We start from the raw sequence: 20652 nt of genomic DNA on the forward strand, positions 1-20652 counted from the left end.
TTTGGTAGTTAGCGATCATTTGAAATTCAAAGCATCCAGAGAGGATTACCCCTAAGAAAAATCTTCAAATAGGCAAAGTTTGCCTTGGCTTAGAGCTCCTTCCTCAGTTATTGTCTCCTTTGTTCTTTGTACTTCTTCCTGACCCCTGGCTGGCTAGGATGCCCCATTTATGCTTCACCCAAAGCATCCACAGTCTGGAATTTTGCCTAATTGTCAGCCCCTAGTCTAATTTTACCCCACTCCCTCAGGGTCCTGTTCTCTTCTGGATGACAATGAACCATAGACAAATCTGTGCTAATGTATAACGAGTGAAGAGCTCTGGAAAGAGCTGGGGATGGTTGAACTATATAATCTCAAAAGTTCCTTGGAGCTCTGACATTCTATTCTCAGTTTATCCCTACTAGTTAACATATATGCTTCTTTAAAAAAAAAAAAAGAACTTGAGCTTTTTATTTATTTTACTTAGGACTTGTTGGGGGGCTTGGCTGATTCTTATCCCTCATTCTCTAAGAGGACCAAAATGACATCACTATGTTGGGGTCAAGATACAGTGTAACCTACTCTGGCTGATCAGACCAGTAGGGTCACAGAATGCTCTACCATTGGTTGGCCCCACATAGTCCATATGAACATTTGGAGAGGAGATGTCTCTAAATTTGCACATCTTATGTTTCTTTTGAACTGTTGCAATTCTGCTTTGCTCATAGAGCACAGCACCTTCACTGATGTGGGCATGCCACACTGGTGGTCCTGTGCAAGTTTCTCCCACATCTCACAATCAATTCCAAAGGTCTTGAGAGAGACCTTGAGAGTGTCCTTGTATCACTTCTTCTGACCTTTTTGTGAGCACTTGCCTTGTATGAGTTCTCAGTAAAATAGACTTTTAGGCAAAAGTATGTTTAGCATTGGAAAATCCCATCAGAGTTGCACTCCCTGCAGCAGTTTGAATGCTTGGCCAATCACCAAAACTTAAAATTCAAATGTCATCCTCAACTCTCTCTCTCTCTCTCTCTCTCTCTCTCTCTCTCTCTCTCTCTCTCTCTCTCTCTCTCTCTCTCTCTCTCTCTCTCTCCCTCTCTCTCCTTCCCTCCCCATTCAATCTGTTGCCAAGACTTGCTGATTTTACCTTTGTAGCTTCTCTTGTACCTGCCCCTTCTCTCCTCTGACATTGCCCACTCTGGGGCAGGCCCTCAATCACCTCACATGTGGACTACTACAGTAGACTGCTGGTTGGTCTCCCCTCTCAAATCAATCTTCCTAATATGCAGGTCTGACCATGTCACCACCCTCCCTCGCCTGTACAATAAACTCCAGTAGCTCTCTGTCAACTCTAGGATCAAATATAAAATTCTCTGTTTGGCATTCAAAGCCCTCATAACTTGGTCCTCTTCAGCTTTGCCAGTCTTCCTAGACTTAATTCAACCCCTTGCTTTCCTCCATTGAATTCTGCCTTGAATAAGACTGTGCAGTTTCACTGGTTGTTCCCCTATGACTAGATGTTTACTCTCCTCATCTCTGACTCTTCACCTTCCCTGACTTCCTTTAATGCCTCAGCTAAAATCCTGTCTTCTACAAAGGTTTCTGCCTTTTGCCTTATTGCTAGTGCCTTCCCTCTTTATTATCTCCAACTTAACTGTATGTGTCTTGTTTGCACATAGTTGTTTTCATTGTTGTCTTCCCCACTAGACCATGGGCTCCTTGAGGTCAGGGATGGTCTTTTGCCTTTCTTTGTATCTCAGTGCTGGCTCCTCATAAATGTTTATTGACAATGAGTAAAAGTATTAATACTTCAAAAAATGAATTTTCATGATTCATTCATGGGGAACTGAACCATACACACAGTACCACTGACTCTAGTCTCCTAGGGAAGAGCCTGGCAGACTGAGGGTGACATGTAGTGGAAATGCTTTGGAGAAACTCTTGAGTATACGTAGACATTCCTCATTGCGCATTGATATTTGGAAAGGAGATGTCTAGAGATCACAACTCATTCTAAGGTAGTGACTAATAGTGGTGATTATAAATTTGTAATATCAATACTGAGGGAGTGTGGTAGAGTGAAAAGAATCAAGGCTTTGGCAGCTTGGGTCTTGATTCTGACTTATCTTTACTAGCTACATGACCATGGACAAGTGTTTGTGACAGCTTGTTTCTTCATTCATAAAATGGAGATCAGTAGTACTTGTACTACCTGTCACTTGGAGTTTTTACGATGTTGTTAACTCCCTAAAGGGAGGGGTGAGCATATCTGTTACTATTTCTTTAAAAATTTTGAGATTTTTAAGCTTAATGTTCTATGTGTGAATGAGTATTAGCTTAGAGATAGCCCATGATGTACAAGCAATCTCAGTTTCAGAGATACGGGGCCATAGGATTGTAGATTTAGAACGGGAATGGACTTCACAGACCATCTAATCCAACCCCTTCATTTTACAAATAATGAAACTGAAACCCAGAGAGATTAAGTGACTCGCCCAGGGCCACAGAGGTAGTGACTGAGGCAGAATTTGAATTAATTTCTTCCTGTCTGCGAATCATAAGTGTCTTTGTAATGGTTTTGTTTTATCAGTAATGATTCTCTGTGTGTGTGTGTGTGTCTCTCTCTCTCTGTGTCTCTCTCTGTCTCTGTCTGTCTCTCTCTCCCACACACAATACCTTTTGTTAGCAGTGAGGATTTCACCAGTCTAAAAAAAAAAGAAAAACTTTTTTTTAGTCTTAATGCAGAAGTTAAGATTATAGTTAAATATTTTTTTAAAAATCTTGTGTTTTTACATCTTTACTTCTTAATTCCCAGCTAAGTGGTACAGTGGACAGAGCATGGGGCCTGAAATCAAGAAGACCTGAATTTAAACTTGATCTCAGTTACCAGATTTGTGACCTTGGACAAGTCACTTAGCCCTTTTTGCCACAAGTTTTCTCATCTGCAGAATGAGCTGGAGAAGGAAATGGCAAACCACTCCAGGATCTTTGCCAAGAAAACCCCAAATGGGGTCACAAAGACTCAGAAACAATTGAAATGATTGAAGGATAACAATTACTTCTCAATATACCCCTTCTCCCTGGCCAATGACATAACAAAGAATTAGAAAAAAATGTTTAGCCAACCTAACCAACATATTGCTGAATAATACGTACAATGTTCCATGTCCACTGTCCCCTATCTGCAAAGACAAAAATATATTTTCTCATCTTTTCCCTGTGGCCAAGTTTAGTCCTTATAATAATCAGCTTCTTTCTTTCTTCTTCCTTCCTTTCCTTCCTCCCTTCCTCCTTCCCTCCCTCCCTCCCTCCCTCCCTCCCTTCCTTCCTTCCTTTCTTCCTTCCTTCCTTCCTTCCTTCCTTCCTTCCCTCCTTCCTTTCTTCCTTCCTTCCTTCCTCCCTTCCTTCCATTTACATATTTGCAGTGTTGTGTATTGTTTTCCTGGTTCTACTTACTTCACTAATTTCAGGTCGTATACATCTTTCCATGTGTCTGATGCTTCTCTTTCAACAGAATTTATCATTTGGAAACCTTTGCTTTGCTTTGCTTTGCTCTATGAAGTCAGGCAGGAACATTCCTGAATCAGTATACAAGAAGCTTTCTTGGCCTTTTTGAACCCCAAATTTCTGCTATTTGAAAGTTGACTCCTGGCCTGGACATTCTAAGCAGCACATCATTTGGCTAGGACCATATGACTGGCAGGTGTGGTACGGGCTTTGCCATTCTAGGTGCCCAAATAACCCTTACACTAAGTTCAACTTTTGCAGATGTTTTCAAGTTGCCTGAAACATCTCCAATACCCCGGCCAGGAACAGCCAATTGAAGCCACAGTCAATACATACCCCTCCCCTTTACTCACCAGTGGCATCTCTTCTGCCAGCCTCCTTCCCCCTTCCTCCCTTCCTTCCAATCTGCCTGACATAAGAATCTGAATCTCCCAAACCTGCTTCCTCTTTTTCTGTTATTTCAAGGAGTAATCCTTAAGTTCAGCAATGATGATTCAGAAGCAAATCCTCCTCCTCTCCTGCCTCACTGCATTTGTGCTTTTAGCTAGTAAGTATGAGCCACAGAGAAACCCCAGCTCTTTTAAAAGCAAAGAAAGACTATAAATCTATATTTTCTGCCCTGAGAAACTGTATTTTCTAGACTGCTGCAGAAGGTGTGTGTGTATGTGTGTGTGTGTGTGTGTGTGTATGTGTGTGCGCTAAAGAAAATTACACAGAGCAGCCAGTTTTGTGGTTTCCTAGGAAGGGGTATGTCCTGTCACTTAGAGGTGAGAGAATTGAATTCCCTAAACTAGTGATTAGGAAACCAGCATTTAAGGATATGACCTTGTGCATGTGGGTTAAGGGTTTCACCCAAGGGATGCTGGGCTGCTTCATTGCACTCAACTTTGTCTCTGTGTTATTTTCACCTAGTGTTTGAGGCTGGGGAAGGTGCAGCTGTGGGCTCTAAGCAAGCAGCTGGAGAAGAGGACAAAGAAAGTGAGTAGATCTGCTAGTTCAGCAAAGAGGGAAAGCCACCATGTTCTGCTATCTGTCCCTAGAACATCCTGGTGGCCCTGTGCCTATTGAAACTAGTTAATGTTTCTGCTTCCAGATTTGAAGAAGATCTTTCTCCAGGAATCAGATGCTTCTAATTTCTTCAAGAAGCGGGGCAAGAGATCCATCAAATCCCGGGATGAGCTGAACGGTGGGTGAGGAGATAATCACTATGCCAACTTCCCTTCTGTCTCCTTTTCCCGAGTTAGCTCCTAGGAGCCAGAAGGAGTAATTGTTGGACTGAGGGTAAAAGATAAAAAAGGGACTTTCATTCATTTGAAATTGAAAATATGTTTTTGTTATGGTTTTCTTTCTTTACTATACTACCCAGCAATATTTAGTGGTCTATCCTCATACACACTGGTATATAACTGCATGTATTTGATGTTTGCCTTTCATATCCATAGATGTCATTTTATTATGGAAGAAGCAGTGACACAGAGTAGAGAAAGTGCTAGATTTGACATCAGGAGGACTTCTGATATTTACTAGCTGGGTAACCATGAGCAAGTTTCTTAACCTCTTTAAGTCATACAATTTTCTAAGACTTATTTACTAAGTTATCTGAAGTGGTGCAAGATATTCCCAATCTGAGAAAATTGGAGTACTGATGTATTGATGTTTTTTCTCTCTCTTTATCTATCTATCTATCATCTATCTGTCTGTCTGTCTTTTTCTCTCTCTTTCCTCTCTTCTGTCTGTCTCTGTCTGTTCATCTCTGTCTCTGTTTTTCTCTCTGTTTCTCTGTCTCTGTCTGTCTCTCTTTCTGTGTCTCTGTCTCAGTCTGTCCATTTCTACCTCTCCCTCTCTCTCTCTCTCTCTGGCTTTCCCTCTCTCCTTTTGTCTGTCTTTTGGTCTGACCCTGTAATTTTATCAGCGCGGGGAATTCAATCCCCAGAAGCGCCAAATTGCTAATACATTATAGTCTTAGACAAACACCTTTGAAAGACTTGAGAACTCTGATCAAAACAATGACCAGCCCTGCTTCTGGAGGATCGATGATGAAGCTGGCTGTCCATCTCCTATCAGAGAGATGATAGACTCAGACTGTAAAATGAGGCATCCTTTCCTGGACGTGGCCAATGTGGGGTTTGTTTTGCTTGACTTTACACATTTGTTATGAGGATTTTGTTTTTTTTCTTTTAATGGGAAGAGGAAGTAAGAGAGAAGATTTAGATTTTTGTTAATTGAAAAACATTTTAATTTGTTTTTAAAAATATAGTTTTTGGTGAGTTGTCTGGAGCACTGAGAGGTTCAGTGACTTGTTCTTGGTCACACCGCCAGAAGGTGACAGAAGTAAGGTTGGCACCCAGGTCTTTTTGACTCCAAACATGGCCCTTTGTTCATTATGCCAAGATGGCTCATGTATGTGTATAATTTGTTTCCCTTGTTGCACATAGCATAGTGTCTTGTACATAGTAGACTTACTGACTGGTAGGAATACAATAGAATTTTTTATGTGGTGAGGATGAAAGGGTTAAGGAGTTTAGGGTTAAAATATCTCTCTTTTCTGAGTTAGATAAAGAATACTGCAATATGAAGGTAAACATGTGACCCTCACATAATTTTGGTATCAGAATTTTTATTTTATAGACATAACTAAGCTTCAATTAAATTTTATTTTTTTCAACTGGTGAAAATTGACCTTATCTTCTTCTCACCTCCCCACCCCATTGAAAAAGAAAGGAAAAAAACCTTGTGACAAACATATACAGAAAAGCAAAACAAATTCCAACATTTTTTTTAATTAATTTTTTTTCAATTAACCAGGTAGTTTCCAAGAAAGCAAAATCCTGGAGATGTTTCTACTTGAAAACCAGACATTTCTTTAGGAGATGGCAATGTTTGCCATCCTTTTAAGTTGACTTTAGCCAGGGAGGTGAGGGTTAAACCTTTCAGGAGCTCAATATAGACAAGTGCACATAGTGTGTGAAGCAAGCTCCCCCATAGGCTGCAGGAGGCACTGGACAGCCTGGTGGACAGTCGGATTCTATAGCAACTTCTTCCCTCAGTCTCACTAGGCAACTTACACCCAGTGAACTTCTGGGAATGGGGCTGAATGATGGGCTCCTTGGCTACCCCTCAGGCCACCTGGGACCAAGGGCAAGCAGTATTTCATAGCTGTAGACAACACATTGCATTAGTGTGTGCGCCCAGAAAACTTTACTTTTATATTTTTTTAGAGACAAGTATTTATTGAGTACTTAATCATAAAGGACATTTTTTTATTTGACAAATGTAAAAACTCAAAAATTTTAAACTAGCAATTAAACTTTACTTTAAAAATGAAACACAATGAGACATGAAGATATACAAAGAAAAATCTGGGTTTGCCTATGAAACCTGTGTTAATTAATTTAAGCACAGATAAGCACTTAGTAAGTAATCTATCTATTTATCCAGCCATCTGTCCATCTGTCTGTCTGTCTGTCTATCTGTATGTCCATCCATCCGTCCGTCCATCCGTCCGTCCGTCTATCTATCTATCTATCTATCTATCTATCTATCTATCTATCTATCTATCTATCTATCTATCTATCTGTCTGTCTGTCTATCTACCTATGTGTCCTTCCATCCATCCATCCTTCTGTCTATCTATCTGTCTGTCTTTCTGTCTGTCATCTATCTAAGCAGTTTGGATCAAATAATGGTATTATATATTAAATACTTTGCAAGTTTTAAGCCCTTTGTATATGTCAGTTATTATTATTAATATTGTGCTATTTTGTCCAAGTCAGTACAAGGCAAGGCTAGGCATCAGTTCATCTAAAAAAGATCTGAAAGTCTCAGTTCTCAATTTGAGTAACAGCTCAGAGTGGCAGCTAAAACTGTTAAGGAGATTGGAGGTTGTATTGATACAAAGCATCTTGTCCAGGATTTCTAGGCAGGTGATGGTCCTGCTACAAGTGAAGAATTAAAACCCCAGTGAACAATAACTATGTATCTTGCATGTAACTCTTTATTTATATTTCTCCTCATTAGAATGTAAACTCTTGGGGACAAGAAATGTTTTTTGCCTTTGTTTCCTCTGTGATTAGTTCACAGAGAAAGTGCTTAATAAATCCTCATTGATTGATTGACTGATTGAAATAATTTTCAACCCTCCCGATAGCCCACACTATGTGTCCCTCTCTGCTTCCAGGCTATGTCTCAGATTACTTCTCTTTAATTTCAACAAACAATTTAGGTCCTTTGGGGACTGAATGGCATAAGAGAAATGCATTGGATCTGAAGTGAAGGCTAGACTTAACGAATTCTGTGCCAAGTTGCTTAATTATCCTTACTGCACAAGTCCAGACCAAAAAAAAAAAAGGAATAAGGATAATTATTTATCAAAAATTAGTTACATCAAAAGAAATTCTTTTTCTTTTCATGACTAGTTTTCCTTGTACCTACAATAAAAATCATGGGATTTAGATAAAAGGGTCCTTTAGAGGTCATTTAATCTAAAACTCTCTTTTTACAGATGAGGAAACTGAGTCCCAGAGGCATTAAGAAACTTAGCCAAGGTCGCATAGTTACTGTTCACCAGAGATTTCAACTCTTCACTGTAACACACATGACTTGAATTATCACAAAGCAGTTCATTCTTTATGCTACGGGAAGTAGACTTTCTGCCGTGGAAAATATGTTTGTATATGAAAGTAATATTAATTTTAAAAACATCCCTCACTGAGAGTTCTATTCCTGGCCTAGGTCCACTTAATAGATAAATAATTTGCCTCTTTCTGGATTCCCCAGGGAGTCTATGGCAAGTTTGAAGGTTAGCTGTGACCCCACCCTCCTTCCTCTGCTTTGTGCAATTCTATATGTGCTTTTCCCCAGGGAGAGATGTGATGAGAAGCAATCACTGCGCTAATGAATGGGTTTTCCTAAGCAGGGAGGCATTTCCTTCCTCCTTGTAAACTGTAAATTCTCTTCCACAGCGGAGAACAGGCAACAGCTTCGAGCGGATGAGCATCGGCGGGAATATTATGAGGAACAAAGGAATGAGTTTGAGAACTTTGTGGAGGAGCAGAATGATGGTAAGGGTCGTGTGTGTGTGTGTGTGTGTGTGTGTGTGTGTGTGTAGTGGAAATCATATTATTTCCCCCCCCCATAGCATTTTTATAATGGTAAAAATCGGGTTTGAATTAATATCAGAGGCTGACTTCAAGGCAGAAAGTAGAGATGTGTCACAAAAGGGCAATATGTAAAAAAGTGTTTACAAAGCTGCGCTACCCCAGATCTATTAAGGTCCAGCAGTCTTTTCATCTAGGGATCTTTGACACTGATGACTGTTAGAGTCCTCAGGGGGCTGAATTCCATTAAATATACAGCTTTTGCTTGAGAGTTGTTTAATAGAGACTCTCATTAGAAAGACATTTCTAGCTCAGAACAAAAACATTAAAAAATGCCTATTTGTTGAAATTAAAATTCTAATAATATCATAAAAATATATGGTGTGTTATGATTTTTGAAAGGAGGATGGTAACGGATACTTCTCCTGAGCCCAATTATGCCTATCTGGATACCAGGCCACTTGTATTTTCCAGCTTCTGGTAGAGAAATTAAGAGGGAAAGAGAGAAAAAAAGACCTTTGGTTGGTTCTCTGCTTACTGGAAAAATAACCTTCTAACCACTGCCACTTGTAGAAAAAGCCATAATGTTTTCAAATACTCTTCCAAAGAGAGGCAGAATGGAAAGGTCTATTCTCTGAACCCACCACAAGGTCAAAAGAATGACCAGCTGACCAGTCTCTTTAAAGCTCTACTTATCCTTTATGAGCACCAAATCACATGCGTCTGTGCCATCTTTTGTGTTCTAAACTCTGCCAGATCTAAAGTTGAGTGGAGGTGTCACTGACCTTTTGCAAGGAAGAAGGCAGTTTATTTATTTCAGGAAGTTTAGTCTCATCAGCAAGATTCACAGTTTTGACTCAAGAAGGTCCTGCCCTATTCACAAACATGTTAATCTGATTAACCTTAAACACTGGGGAACCACTTTTTCCTGAGGGGAAAGAGAAGGGAACAAGCATTTATTAAGTACCTCCTATATACCGAGCACTGTATTAAATGTTTTTTTTTTGTAAAGAGTATTTTATTTTTCCAATTACATGTAAAGATAATTTCGACATTCATTTTTTATAAGATTTTGAGTTCAAATTTTTTCTCCCTCCTCATCCCTCCCTCTCCAAGATGGCAAGCAATCTGATATAGGTTATGTATGTACAATCATGTAAATAGATTTCCACATATGTTGTGAAAGAAGAAAGAGAACAAAAAGAAAAACCCACCAACCCCCCCAAATGAAAAAAAAAAGTGAAAATAGTATGCTTCAATATACATTCAGACTCCATGGTTCTTTCTCTGGAGGTGAATGGAATTTTCCATTATGAGTCTTTTGGAATTGTCTATATCAATGTATTGCTAGAAGAGCTAAGTCAGTCATAGCTGATCTTCGAGCAATATTGCTGTTACAGTGTACAGCATGAGTTCATGCAAGTCATTCCAGGTTTTTCTGAAGTTCTCCTGCTCATCATTTCTTATAGCTCAATAGTATGTAAGTGTTTTACAAATCTTATTTGAGATCTACTTGTTTTGGCTAAAGCCTGGAGAAAAGGCAAAGTATTCTATCCAAATGGTTAGAAGGTAATCAAATGTTAGCTGTTAACTTAAAATATTGCTAAGAATGTTCAAACAGGAAGTTCCTAACAGTGCGAAGGATGGATTGGAGGTGGAAGAGTGGAGGTAGGAGTACCTGTTAGGCTATTGTCATAGACTGGATGAGAGGGAATGAAGGCCTGCCCTAGAATGATGGAAATGGGAATTTAGAATGAGGAGGACCAAAACGAGAAATATTATAGAGGGAGAATCAATAGAATTTGGTAATTAATTAGATATCAGAGGTAAAGAGGAGAGAATAATCAAAGAAAATCCAGAGTTTCCAACATGAAAGAATAGGCGAAACATGATGCCATGAAAAGAAAATGGTCAGAAGGAAAAAAAAATTGGAAGGAAAAATAATGAATTTGGTTTTGGATATCTTGAGTTTGAGGTGCCAGGTGGGGATATCTGTAGTCAGATGAAGATGTGGGACAGATTGGAGATAAATAATTGAAAGTTATTTCACACTTAGGGAAATCCAAGATTCTTTTGTGACAGTAGGTCCTCATTTAGTAAATTCTAGGATGGGGAAAAGATGAAATTAATCTCTTTAACTGAGTGTATTTGGTTAATGACTCACCTGTGGGTCCTCAAAGATTTTTTGACTATGGCTCCAACTCAGCACCACTTTGCCTACTTGTCCATTCCATTCCCCCAGATTTCCCTACTCATAACCAAGGCTAAACCCAGTAAGGGAGAATGAGAGGAGTTGTATGAGGAGCCAGAACTTGGCTGCTTTTTCCCAGCCTTAGCAACTCATCCAATAAGTAGTGATGATGGTTGCAGTGGAATATTTAGCTCATTTCCAAGTAGCTTGGAAAAATGCTAAATTTTTTACTCTAGTATCTAGTACTCCCTACCATCCCTGGCTTTGAAAAGTCCAAGGCTTTATTTACCACGTTTCTAAAGGGCTCTAATCTCAGGATGGGAGCAAAGAACAGTGAATTAGAAAAGAGATCTGTAAAACATGAGCCAGGCACACACACAGTCACAAATCATTCAACAATGAGTGGTAGTGAGAGATACTAACCTTCCCACAGCAGCATGGTGACTATTGCTGCTGATGGCCTTTGTATATGATGCATCCTGATCACTCAGATGCCTGGAACAATTTTTAAAAGCCCCCAAGCACTGCATTTTCTAGTTAGTTACTCAACTGAAGTTTCTATATATTTTTGCACAGAAATTTTGTATTTTCAGTGAGTCAAGTCATTCTTGCTATGTGCACATTCATAGGGTCATAGATTTAAACTCAAAAGTATCCTTAGAAGTTAGCCTCTTTGTTTTAAAGAAGAGGAAACTTGGGCTTGAGGAGGCTAAATGAATTACCCAAGGTCACACACTCTAGCCACTGTACCACCTAGTTCCCATTGAACTGTACATAAGTAGGCAATGAGGTTGCCTTCTAGCCTCTGAAAAAACTAACTCACTCAGAAATGTACACGCATATATTCTGAGAGGAAGTCTTGATGTTTCAGGTCTGTACATAGCTAAAAATTTCTCTGTAGTTCTGGGATTCCATATAATTTCTCTGGATGACTCTGGGCTGGATAGAAAGCTCCCAGATTTTGTTTCTTGTTTTTCAAACACTTTCCCCTGCCAAAACTTCAGGTGCCCCCAAAGTCCAGATACCTTGGGCTTACCTGGGGCTTTTGGCTACATCATAGTCATATCTTCACTTCTTGGAAGGTTGGGTTTCCTCCCTTCTATCAGTAAATGATGAGCTTATCTGGGCTGTAGATGGATGGTACTGTATGGGATAATATACAGGATGGTCACTGTATCTTACTACATCATACTAAATAAGATCTGACCTTAAGCTCAGGAGAGTGACCTTGTGTAGAACTCTTTAAATTCTGTATTCCACTATATAATCATCGTAGATTTTGTTTTTTGGTTTTTTTTTTTTTTGCAAAATAGTGGGGTGTGACCATTACGTGAAGCTTTTTTTGTGCCATATTACTTAAAAACCATTTATTACTAAACTGTATTACTGACAAATGAACTGTACGGTTTAGCTAGCACAGGAAGATGCAGCTTCACCTGTACATCCACTCCCCTTGCTCGTACGGCTCTTCATTGGGTTGAGTGTCAATACTGTCACTGTCACTCCTGCAGTGCTCTAAACAAACCACAAAGGTTGGCTTTCGGAAATATACTGACAATGGGAGTGCGCTGAGAATGCTAGGCTTAAGAATTAATTACAAGAGATAAATGCAAATCCACATAGCACTGGTTTTTTCTGGTTATTGCTGCTGCTTACCTTTTATTCCATGCAACAATTACATGATAAAAGATTATAACCCAGTTTTTGGACAAAAAAAGTGTGATTATGCAGTAAAATACAATATAGTAAAATTATGATAATCCTATTGTCTATGGAAAGGATCCATCTGCCCTTCTTGTCAAAAGAAGGAATCTCTGTGTTCTACTCCATTTCTACAAAAAGCCACAGGGAACGTTAGAGCTAGGAATAATCTTGCTCAAGCCTCCCTTGGTCTCTTCCACAGGTAAGAACTTGAATTTAAGACCCTTAAAGAATTCCTATATTGATTTGTGGTTGTCAAGCCTTGGTTATGGTAAAAACCCAAAAGAGTTCTTAAAGGGAACTGTCCTGCTCGACTCTGCATACACAGAGATGATGCAAGTGTTAGTGGAGATTCACTGGATGAAAGAATGGCTTTCTGGTCATTCCTCTGCTTCTACCCTCCACACAGGGTGGTACAAGCCACAGATAATCCTAGTGAATCCCTCCAGTGTGCAAATGAGATTGTTGCGAAAGCCAGGAAGGACATTAGACTTAGGGGAAAAGGGAACCCAACACCTGTGATAAAGGGACATGGAGAATGCTAAGTTGACCTAAAAGCCTGTCCATTAAATGTTGAGGCCTGGGAGCTAGAGAAGATGCCATTTTCACAAGGCAGTTTGGGGCTTCGGCTGTAGGATAAAGGTGTATTTGCTGGTCAAGGTTCCCTTAATGAGTGTGATTCAGTAGAAGGATTCTTCAGTTCCACCCCCAAACCTCCCATAGAAAGACAGACAGACAAAGAATGGCCCTGTGATTTCACTGGTATAGGGATTTCTCTGGTGAGGAAACTCCCTTTACCAGTACAGGTTAGCACCCACTCTTCCACTTGCAATCTTAGAGAGTTGCCTAGAACACGTGCCTAGGGTCACACAACCTGTGTTGCAGCTGAGTCTTGAACCACATCTTCTTGCCTTCGGGGCCAGCTCTTTATTATACTAGGCTGCTTCTCAGAGATAAATGATACAGATAAAAATATAGAGATAAGTATTCTCCTCCAAAAGTCAGCCAATCAATAAGTACTAAATACTTACTGTCTCCCTGGCACTATGCTGAGCACAAGATACTAAAGGAAGACACAATTCTGCTCTCAAGGGGCCCATGTTCTAATGGAAAATGGTTTGAGTAATTTAAACCATTAGAGTCACACAGGTAGTAAGAGTTTGTAAGAGAATTTAAACTAACATCTTCCTGACTCCATCACTCGGTGCTCAGCCTCTACGTAGGCTCTCTCTCTCTCTCTCTTTTTGACCTCTGGAGGTCTCTCTCTTGAGGATCCATCCATAGGGATTGTTTAAGAACCTTGATTGTTATTTTGAAGATGTTGGAGGTGAGGGAAGGACCTATAACTTCTTAATATATCTACCCCGGGTTAGTCACTCCTTTTGGATTACTGAAGTGTCTTATCACTTCTTGCCCTGGGACTATTCAGTGGAGCTAGCAGTATACCTAGGGCTCTTTATTAGGAATATTTTTTTTTATTCACGAGACTGACAGGTGGTTTGGTTCAGGGAGAGCAGAAGTGAAAGGGAAGTCATGGAACTTTTATTTCTATCCTTTGTTTTATGTGATGGGTAGGGAAGTAGGAAAAGACAGATGGTGTGTCCTTTAAAAGCGTTTTACAGGGAAAGACCTGCTCAAAATAAGGAAAAGCAAAATGAGCAGAATGAAGAGAACACTGTATACAGTAATAGCAGTATTGTTTGAAGAAATACTTTGAGCAAATAAGTCATTTTGACTATTTTAAACTCCTAAATTAACTATAAAGGACATAAAAGGAAAGACATCTGCATTCAGAGAAAGAATGATAAATAGATGTATGTATAGAATAATTTACATTTATATCTATTTGTGTATGATAGTAGCCATCTCTAGGATGTAGAGGGGAGGGAATAAAAAAAAAAAAGAAATTTACATGATAATTTCATTATATTTTTAAAAGGAATTGCAAGTTGTACATAATAAATTTGCAGTTTCATGTACAACCATCCTTTAAAAAAATTATACTATGTTATGGAAATGCTTGTTTTATTCCACAAAGTAAAAATAAAATAAAAAATTTTAAAAAGAGCATTTTTATGTAGACTTCCTTCCTCTGATCCCTATTGCTTCTATCTTAATCTGTTTAAGTTGCGGCAGGTTCGGACTAATTGCAGTGTAAGCCAAGAGTCAGTGAGATGTTTTTGAGGGCAACAGGCTGGTCATGTAGTCCTGAGGTCACTGGCCTCTCTACCTGTTTGTTCTAAACTGTTCTGCAAAGTTAGAAGGTAAGAGGTCCTCCATTCTAGCCTCTTCCCAGCTACAACATGGAAGAATGAACTCATACTATTTTAACACTGTTATTGTTAATACTATTACTTAAAGAAAGGGGTAGCCAGGTGGCACAGTAGATAGAGTGTCAGGGCTGGAATTAGGAAGACTCATCTTCCTGAGTTCAAATCTGACCTCAGACACTTACTAGATGTGTGAGCCCGGGCAAGGCACTTATCCCTGTTTGCCTCAGTTTTCTCATATGCATAATGAGCTGGAGAAGGAAATGGCAAATCACTCCAGTATCTCTGCCAAGAAAACCCCAAATAGGGTCACCGAGAGTAGGACATGATGGAAAATGACTGAACAGCAAAAAATACTTAAAGAATGAGAAGCAGCTTGGAGTAATGGATAGAAACCTGGTTTTAGAGTCAGGAATATTTGGATTCAAGTCCCACTTTGACACACACTGGCTCTATGAGTATGGGCTAGACCTGTGACATCATTAGAGGAAGCTCCTTCTGGGGTCATAAAGCCAACATATATTAAAGGCAAAACTTGAACCCAGGTTCTTTTGGCTCTGAGGCTCATTCTCTTTCCACAAGGCTGACAGCCTGCTGCCTGTGTGACCTTGGGTAAGTCACTTACACTTAGATGCACATGCATACAGTTACCACATACCATTTCTCAATGATGCCCTTTAACTTTTTCTCTTGGTTTTATGGTCCTTAGTTGCCTGCCCCCACGTAGAGATCCAAAGTTCCCACCGCGGTGATCCTAATCAGTGCTGGCCCATCTCATCTAACTCCTTCCTAGCTGGTCACCCCAACATGTTGAGGATGTGGCTTCATGGCTTCTCAAAGGCTAAGGCTCCTCATCTGAAACAGAAAGAGCCTAGAACTCTGATACATGACAGAATGTCTCATTCTCTCCCCTCCAGAGCAAGAAGAGCGAAGTCGGGAGCAAATTGAGCAGTGGCGCCAGTGGCATTATGATGGTCTTTACCCACCGTACCTCTATAACCGCCATCGCATCTAATCTCAGGCTGGAAGCAGATCTATCAGGAAGTGTGAAAGAACATTTATAAATGTTGGCCACACACACACGCATGCACGCACACATGCACACACACGCATACACACACAAACATACACACACATGCACACACATGCACATGCGCACACAGTTGGGACATACTGGTTGAGAGATATTGACTTAAGAATCTCATCATGGTGTCCACTGTCCTCTGGTTGGTTGGGAAGGTCAGGGCTTTTACATCTCTATTTTCAGAAGCTTACTTTTTTTGTATATCCTGGAAAATCCAGAAGCCAAAGTCATCTAATACAGCAAGCCCAAACTTCTAGTAGTTTCTGCTTATTTTGCTCTTCAAAGCTGGATAGTTAATCAAAGGAACAGAGTCCAAACTAAGTAACTAAATAAAATATATATTTGCTTTCAGATTGCTTTGTAATTTATTTGAAGAATACTGTATTTACAATATAATTTTTTTCATTCTTCTTTCTAGTTCTGAATTCTTTCCCTCCCTCCTCCACCTGTTGAGAAAGGCAAGAAATATGATATCCATTATGCATAAGAAGTCATGCAAAAATTTCCACATTACCTACAGAACACTTTTTTCAAAGAAAAACTTAGCTGAAGCTACCAAGCTAAGCCCTCATTAAGTGGTAGAGCTCTCACCAACTATAAGTCTGGTCTGATAGTATCATGGTAGAAAGGGCCCCAGAAGGCCTGTGTTCAAATCCTACCTCTCTGAGTGAAATCAACTGTCTTACTCATCTCTCTGAGGAGAATCTGTGTTTCTTCCATTTAGATGCTTTTTTTCTTTTTGATGCTAGAACTATATAGAATGCTACCTATTATATGCTACAGGTCTCTCTCAGCTAAAAGCCGAGGAGCTCATACATTTTTGTCTTGTCTTGCTGAAAATTTCATCTTTCAGAAGGTAGAGGAAATGTTAAGGGAAACCATTTCAAGGGACACTCATTCATCTTCCCTTACTAGGACTCAGAATGAGCACAAGCAGACAGATGCCAGGAAACTAATTGTACCTTGTGTATGAATATATGATCCAAAAGATGAAGAAATAGAGAATTTTGAATTTAAAGTATACATGGACACATGGGAGGACCAGATTCCAATTAATAAAGAAATGATTGGGGAATAGACATGATAGAAACCTTGGGAGGAAGGCTTTCTGTGACCTTGGGAAAGTGATGATTCCTATACCACTCTCCAGCACTGAATGCCATTATCCAAACCGCCGAAGAGTCATATTCCACCTCCTTCTCTTCTCGGTGAAAGCCATTACAATTTGCAACTTAAAGTAAACATTCAGTTTTAGGGGAACCTATTGTTAGACTACATTACAGCAAACGCTGAAGGACTGTCCCAGGTTTTTAGGGATACTTTATGTGAGTTGATTATCTCAGATAAACGGTTTAATGTCTCAGAATATTTTTGTTATATAAATATTTTGGTTGTGGTGGTATTTCTTATAAAAGTGTTACTACTATTTGATCTGTCCATAGGATTCTGAACTGACTCATTTAGTTAAATGAATTAATTTGTTAAGTAACTAGCTAAATTTCCAGGAGAAATCTAGTAGAGAGGAGGAGGTTTCCTAAGTTTGGAAAAACATCTACAAAATATTCTGTTGAAAACTACATTTTGTCATTTTACAATGTTACTTGTTTTCCATCCCAATTCCTCTACTGGCAGCCTCCTTTTCTTGTCTTTAAAACAGATATCATAGAGATTAGCTCTCTTTAGTGGAAGTTCTCCCGCATCGCTTAAATAGTCCAAGACAGAGGATCAGCTAGCTGTTCATTAGTGAAAGCTCCAGGACACTGGATTCTGAAGACCGCTCCAAGGCTGATTCAGGGGGTTGTGCTTGGCGGAGGAACTGCATCAGGCAGCATGAATTTGGAAAAGGAAGGACAATCTTAGGTATTGTGGTGAGGAGGGAGACAGGTGTGAGCACAGAGATTGAGAGAGAAGTAGGAAAAGCAGGGTTGCCAGAGAAGACAGAAATCTAGCAAAGACCAAAAGGAACCCAGGAAGAATCCTGATGACTCCAAAGCCAAGCTGAGACAATTTCCACTATGCTCCCTGAAAGGTTAGCAAATCTGTGCTGTCCACCAAGAGCATGTTAATGAACAGATGGGGAACCAATTGGCAGTATGGTCACCTACACTGTTACCTCATAAAGTCTGAGCTGTTTCAGTCCTGTTTCTCTTCCCGCCCTCTCCCCATCTCCCCAGGTCTGGAAAGGTTTAGGAGATTGGACTCCTCATGTATGAGTAGATGTACACCAAAGGCCTCTTCTCCTCAGCGTTATTGCTGTTGTTTACATTTTTTTCGTTTCTTAATTCAATGGGCTTTTCTTTTTTTTTCAAATGGTTTTGTCTCTCTATGTTCTGGCAATAGAGTTGTACTACTATAGTGATTACTCAAAATTACTACACTGAAGGCTTAAAAAAACTGTGAAATACATACTGTTCAAGCTGTCTTTCAGAGCACACTACATCTCTCCCAGACAAATTCTCCAAGTTGGTCTAAATGTGGCTGATTATCATTGTACATCCCAATGAATGAGTCAATAAACTGTCCTCAGCAATTCACCTGCCTTTAGGTCCATTTAGATCAGAAGGCTGTTAAGGAAAACACATTGTACTCCACATGCCTCATTGACTCCAATTCCATGCTTCAGGTTGCTGGAGGGAAATGTTTCAACTATTTGATTAAAAAGTTGAGCTACCACTGTAGTATAATATCAAGTGCCCTTTTTCAAACTCTTAAATTAAAATGTGATGGCAATAGAAAAAAAATGGAAGTCAGGGACTTTGCTGATGCCTTTGCATTTCATTAATGTTTTTACTTACCTGATGAGACTGAAATGATTATGTATGTATAAGCAAAGGGTTTTGTGGTTTCAAAATGCAAGTCCCACCAAAAGAAGCATTAAGTCATGATGGTCAAAGCCACTGACCCTGTCTAGATGGAGAGGTCTGTGGTCTTTTTTTTTTTTCCACTAGAATGCTGTAAAGAGAACCTTAGTATACTGAGGTCATAGACCAGTCCTTCTCTGGATTACTGGGCCTACTGCAATAGGAAAAGCAGTCATATACATATCTTATACTGTTGTCCCCCTCTTTCCTCCTGACCATTCGAAATTGTGTTGAAGAGCATCTTGGCAAGCTGGCAGAGGTGCTTTTTGGCTCAGGTCAACATACTCTAGTGGAGTTTATAATGGCCCTACATCAAGATAAAAATCATGGTTGATGCATTTTCTCTGAGACTGAAAAACAGTTCTCTGCTAATAGACCTACCAAAGGAGGCTAGGTGGTTACTTGCCCTGCCTCTCCATTGTAATCAGAAATGCTGTAGGGGTAGAACTAGGAAAACTCAGAGATCTTCTATAACTTTGAAATTCTGACTCTCAGAAGCCCACAGCTCATTTCCAGAGGAGGATACAGAAGCGAAGAAGCCTTCTTCAACCCCAAAGAATAAAGACAAATGATCACCTGCCCAAAAAGAATTCCTAAAAGAACTTTAAAAAAGATGTTCAGGGGGCGGAGCCAAGATGGCGTAGTAGAAAGACGCACATACACATAGCTCCGAACCCACAACCCATAGAACAACTACAAAGAAGTAACTCACGGCGAATTCTGCACCCAGAGGCCACAGAACATTGGAGCGAGGGAGATTTCTGTTCCGGAGAGACCTGCAAACCTCTCGTAAAAGGTCCTTCGTGCTGCGGACTGGGCGCCGGGACTGGGAGCTGAGTACAGCCCTGCCGTGGCCGCGGCACCGAGAGGAACAGATCCGAGCGGGCTTCAGGGACGGGATCTCCAGCGGCCGCACAAGTACCTCCAACCACAGGTGACGGGGGTCTGTGAGAGAGTCCCTTTGGTGGGTCGAGGGGGGAGTGGGGTGCCCCCATGGCTCGGGCCCCCTCAGGAGACAGAAGCTGAGGGGCAGCGGCAGACCAGGGCTCTCCAAGCAGGCAGGAGCCTGGATCCATTGTTGAAGGTCTGTGCATAAACTCCCTGAGGGAACTGAGCCTGAGAGGCAGCCCTGCCCTCACCTGAGCATCTGAATTTAATCTCACACTGAATAGCAGCCCTGCCCCCGCCCAAAGCCCTGAGGCTGGAAGCAGCATTTGAATCTCAGACCCCAAACACTGGCTGGGAGGATCAGGAGGTGAGGTGGGTGTGAGGAAAATATTCAGAGGTCAAGTCACTGGCTGGGAAAATGCCCAGAAAAGGGAAAAGAAATAAGACTATAGAAGGTTACTTTCTTGGTGAACAGGCATTTCCTCCCTTCCTTTCTGATGAGGAAGAGCAATGCTTACCATCAGGCAAAGACACAGAAATCAAGGCTTCTGTGTCCCAGCCCACTCAATGGGCACAGGCCATGGAAGAGCTCAAAAAGAATTTTGAAAATCAAGTTAGAGAGGTGGAGGAAAAGCTGGGAAGAGAAATGAGAGACATGAAGTCAAAGCATGAACAGCAAATCAGCTCCCTGCTAAAGGAGACCCAAAAAAATGTTGAAGAAAATAACACCTTGAAAACTAGCCTAACTCAATTGGCAAAAGAGGTTCAAAAAGCCAATGAGGAGAAGAATGCTTTCAAAAGCAGAATTAGCCAAATGGAAAAGGAGATTCAAAAGCTCACTGAAGAAAATAGTTCTTTCAAAATTAGAATGGAACAGATGGAGGCTAATGACTTTATGAGAAACCAAGAAATCACAAAACAAAACCAAAAGAATGAAAAAATGGAAGATAATGTGAAATATCTCATTGGAAAAACAACTGACCTGGAAAATAGAGCCAGGAGAGACAATTTAAAAATTGTGGGCCTACCTGAAAGCCATGATCAGAAAAAGAGCCTAGACATCATCTTTCATGAA

General features: G+C 40.3%; 1 protein-coding gene across 1 annotated transcript; it reads left to right on the top strand.

The window, feature by feature from the left end:
- Window positions 1-3877: 3877 nt before the first annotated feature.
- UCMA (upper zone of growth plate and cartilage matrix associated) lies at window positions 3878-16179 on the top strand. The gene is made up of 5 exons (XM_072653294.1): window positions 3878-4033; window positions 4399-4464; window positions 4580-4672; window positions 8448-8546; window positions 15662-16179. Exons 1-5 carry the CDS (start codon window positions 3973-3975, stop codon window positions 15757-15759), a joined length of 417 nt encoding a protein of 138 aa, XP_072509395.1. The 5' UTR covers window positions 3878-3972; the 3' UTR covers window positions 15760-16179.
- The last annotated feature ends 4473 nt before the right edge of the window (window positions 16180-20652 follow it).

The sequence above is a fragment of the Notamacropus eugenii genome, chromosome 3 (genome assembly GCF_028372415.1).
Source record: "Notamacropus eugenii isolate mMacEug1 chromosome 3, mMacEug1.pri_v2, whole genome shotgun sequence".
NCBI lineage: Eukaryota > Metazoa > Chordata > Mammalia > Diprotodontia > Macropodidae > Notamacropus > Notamacropus eugenii.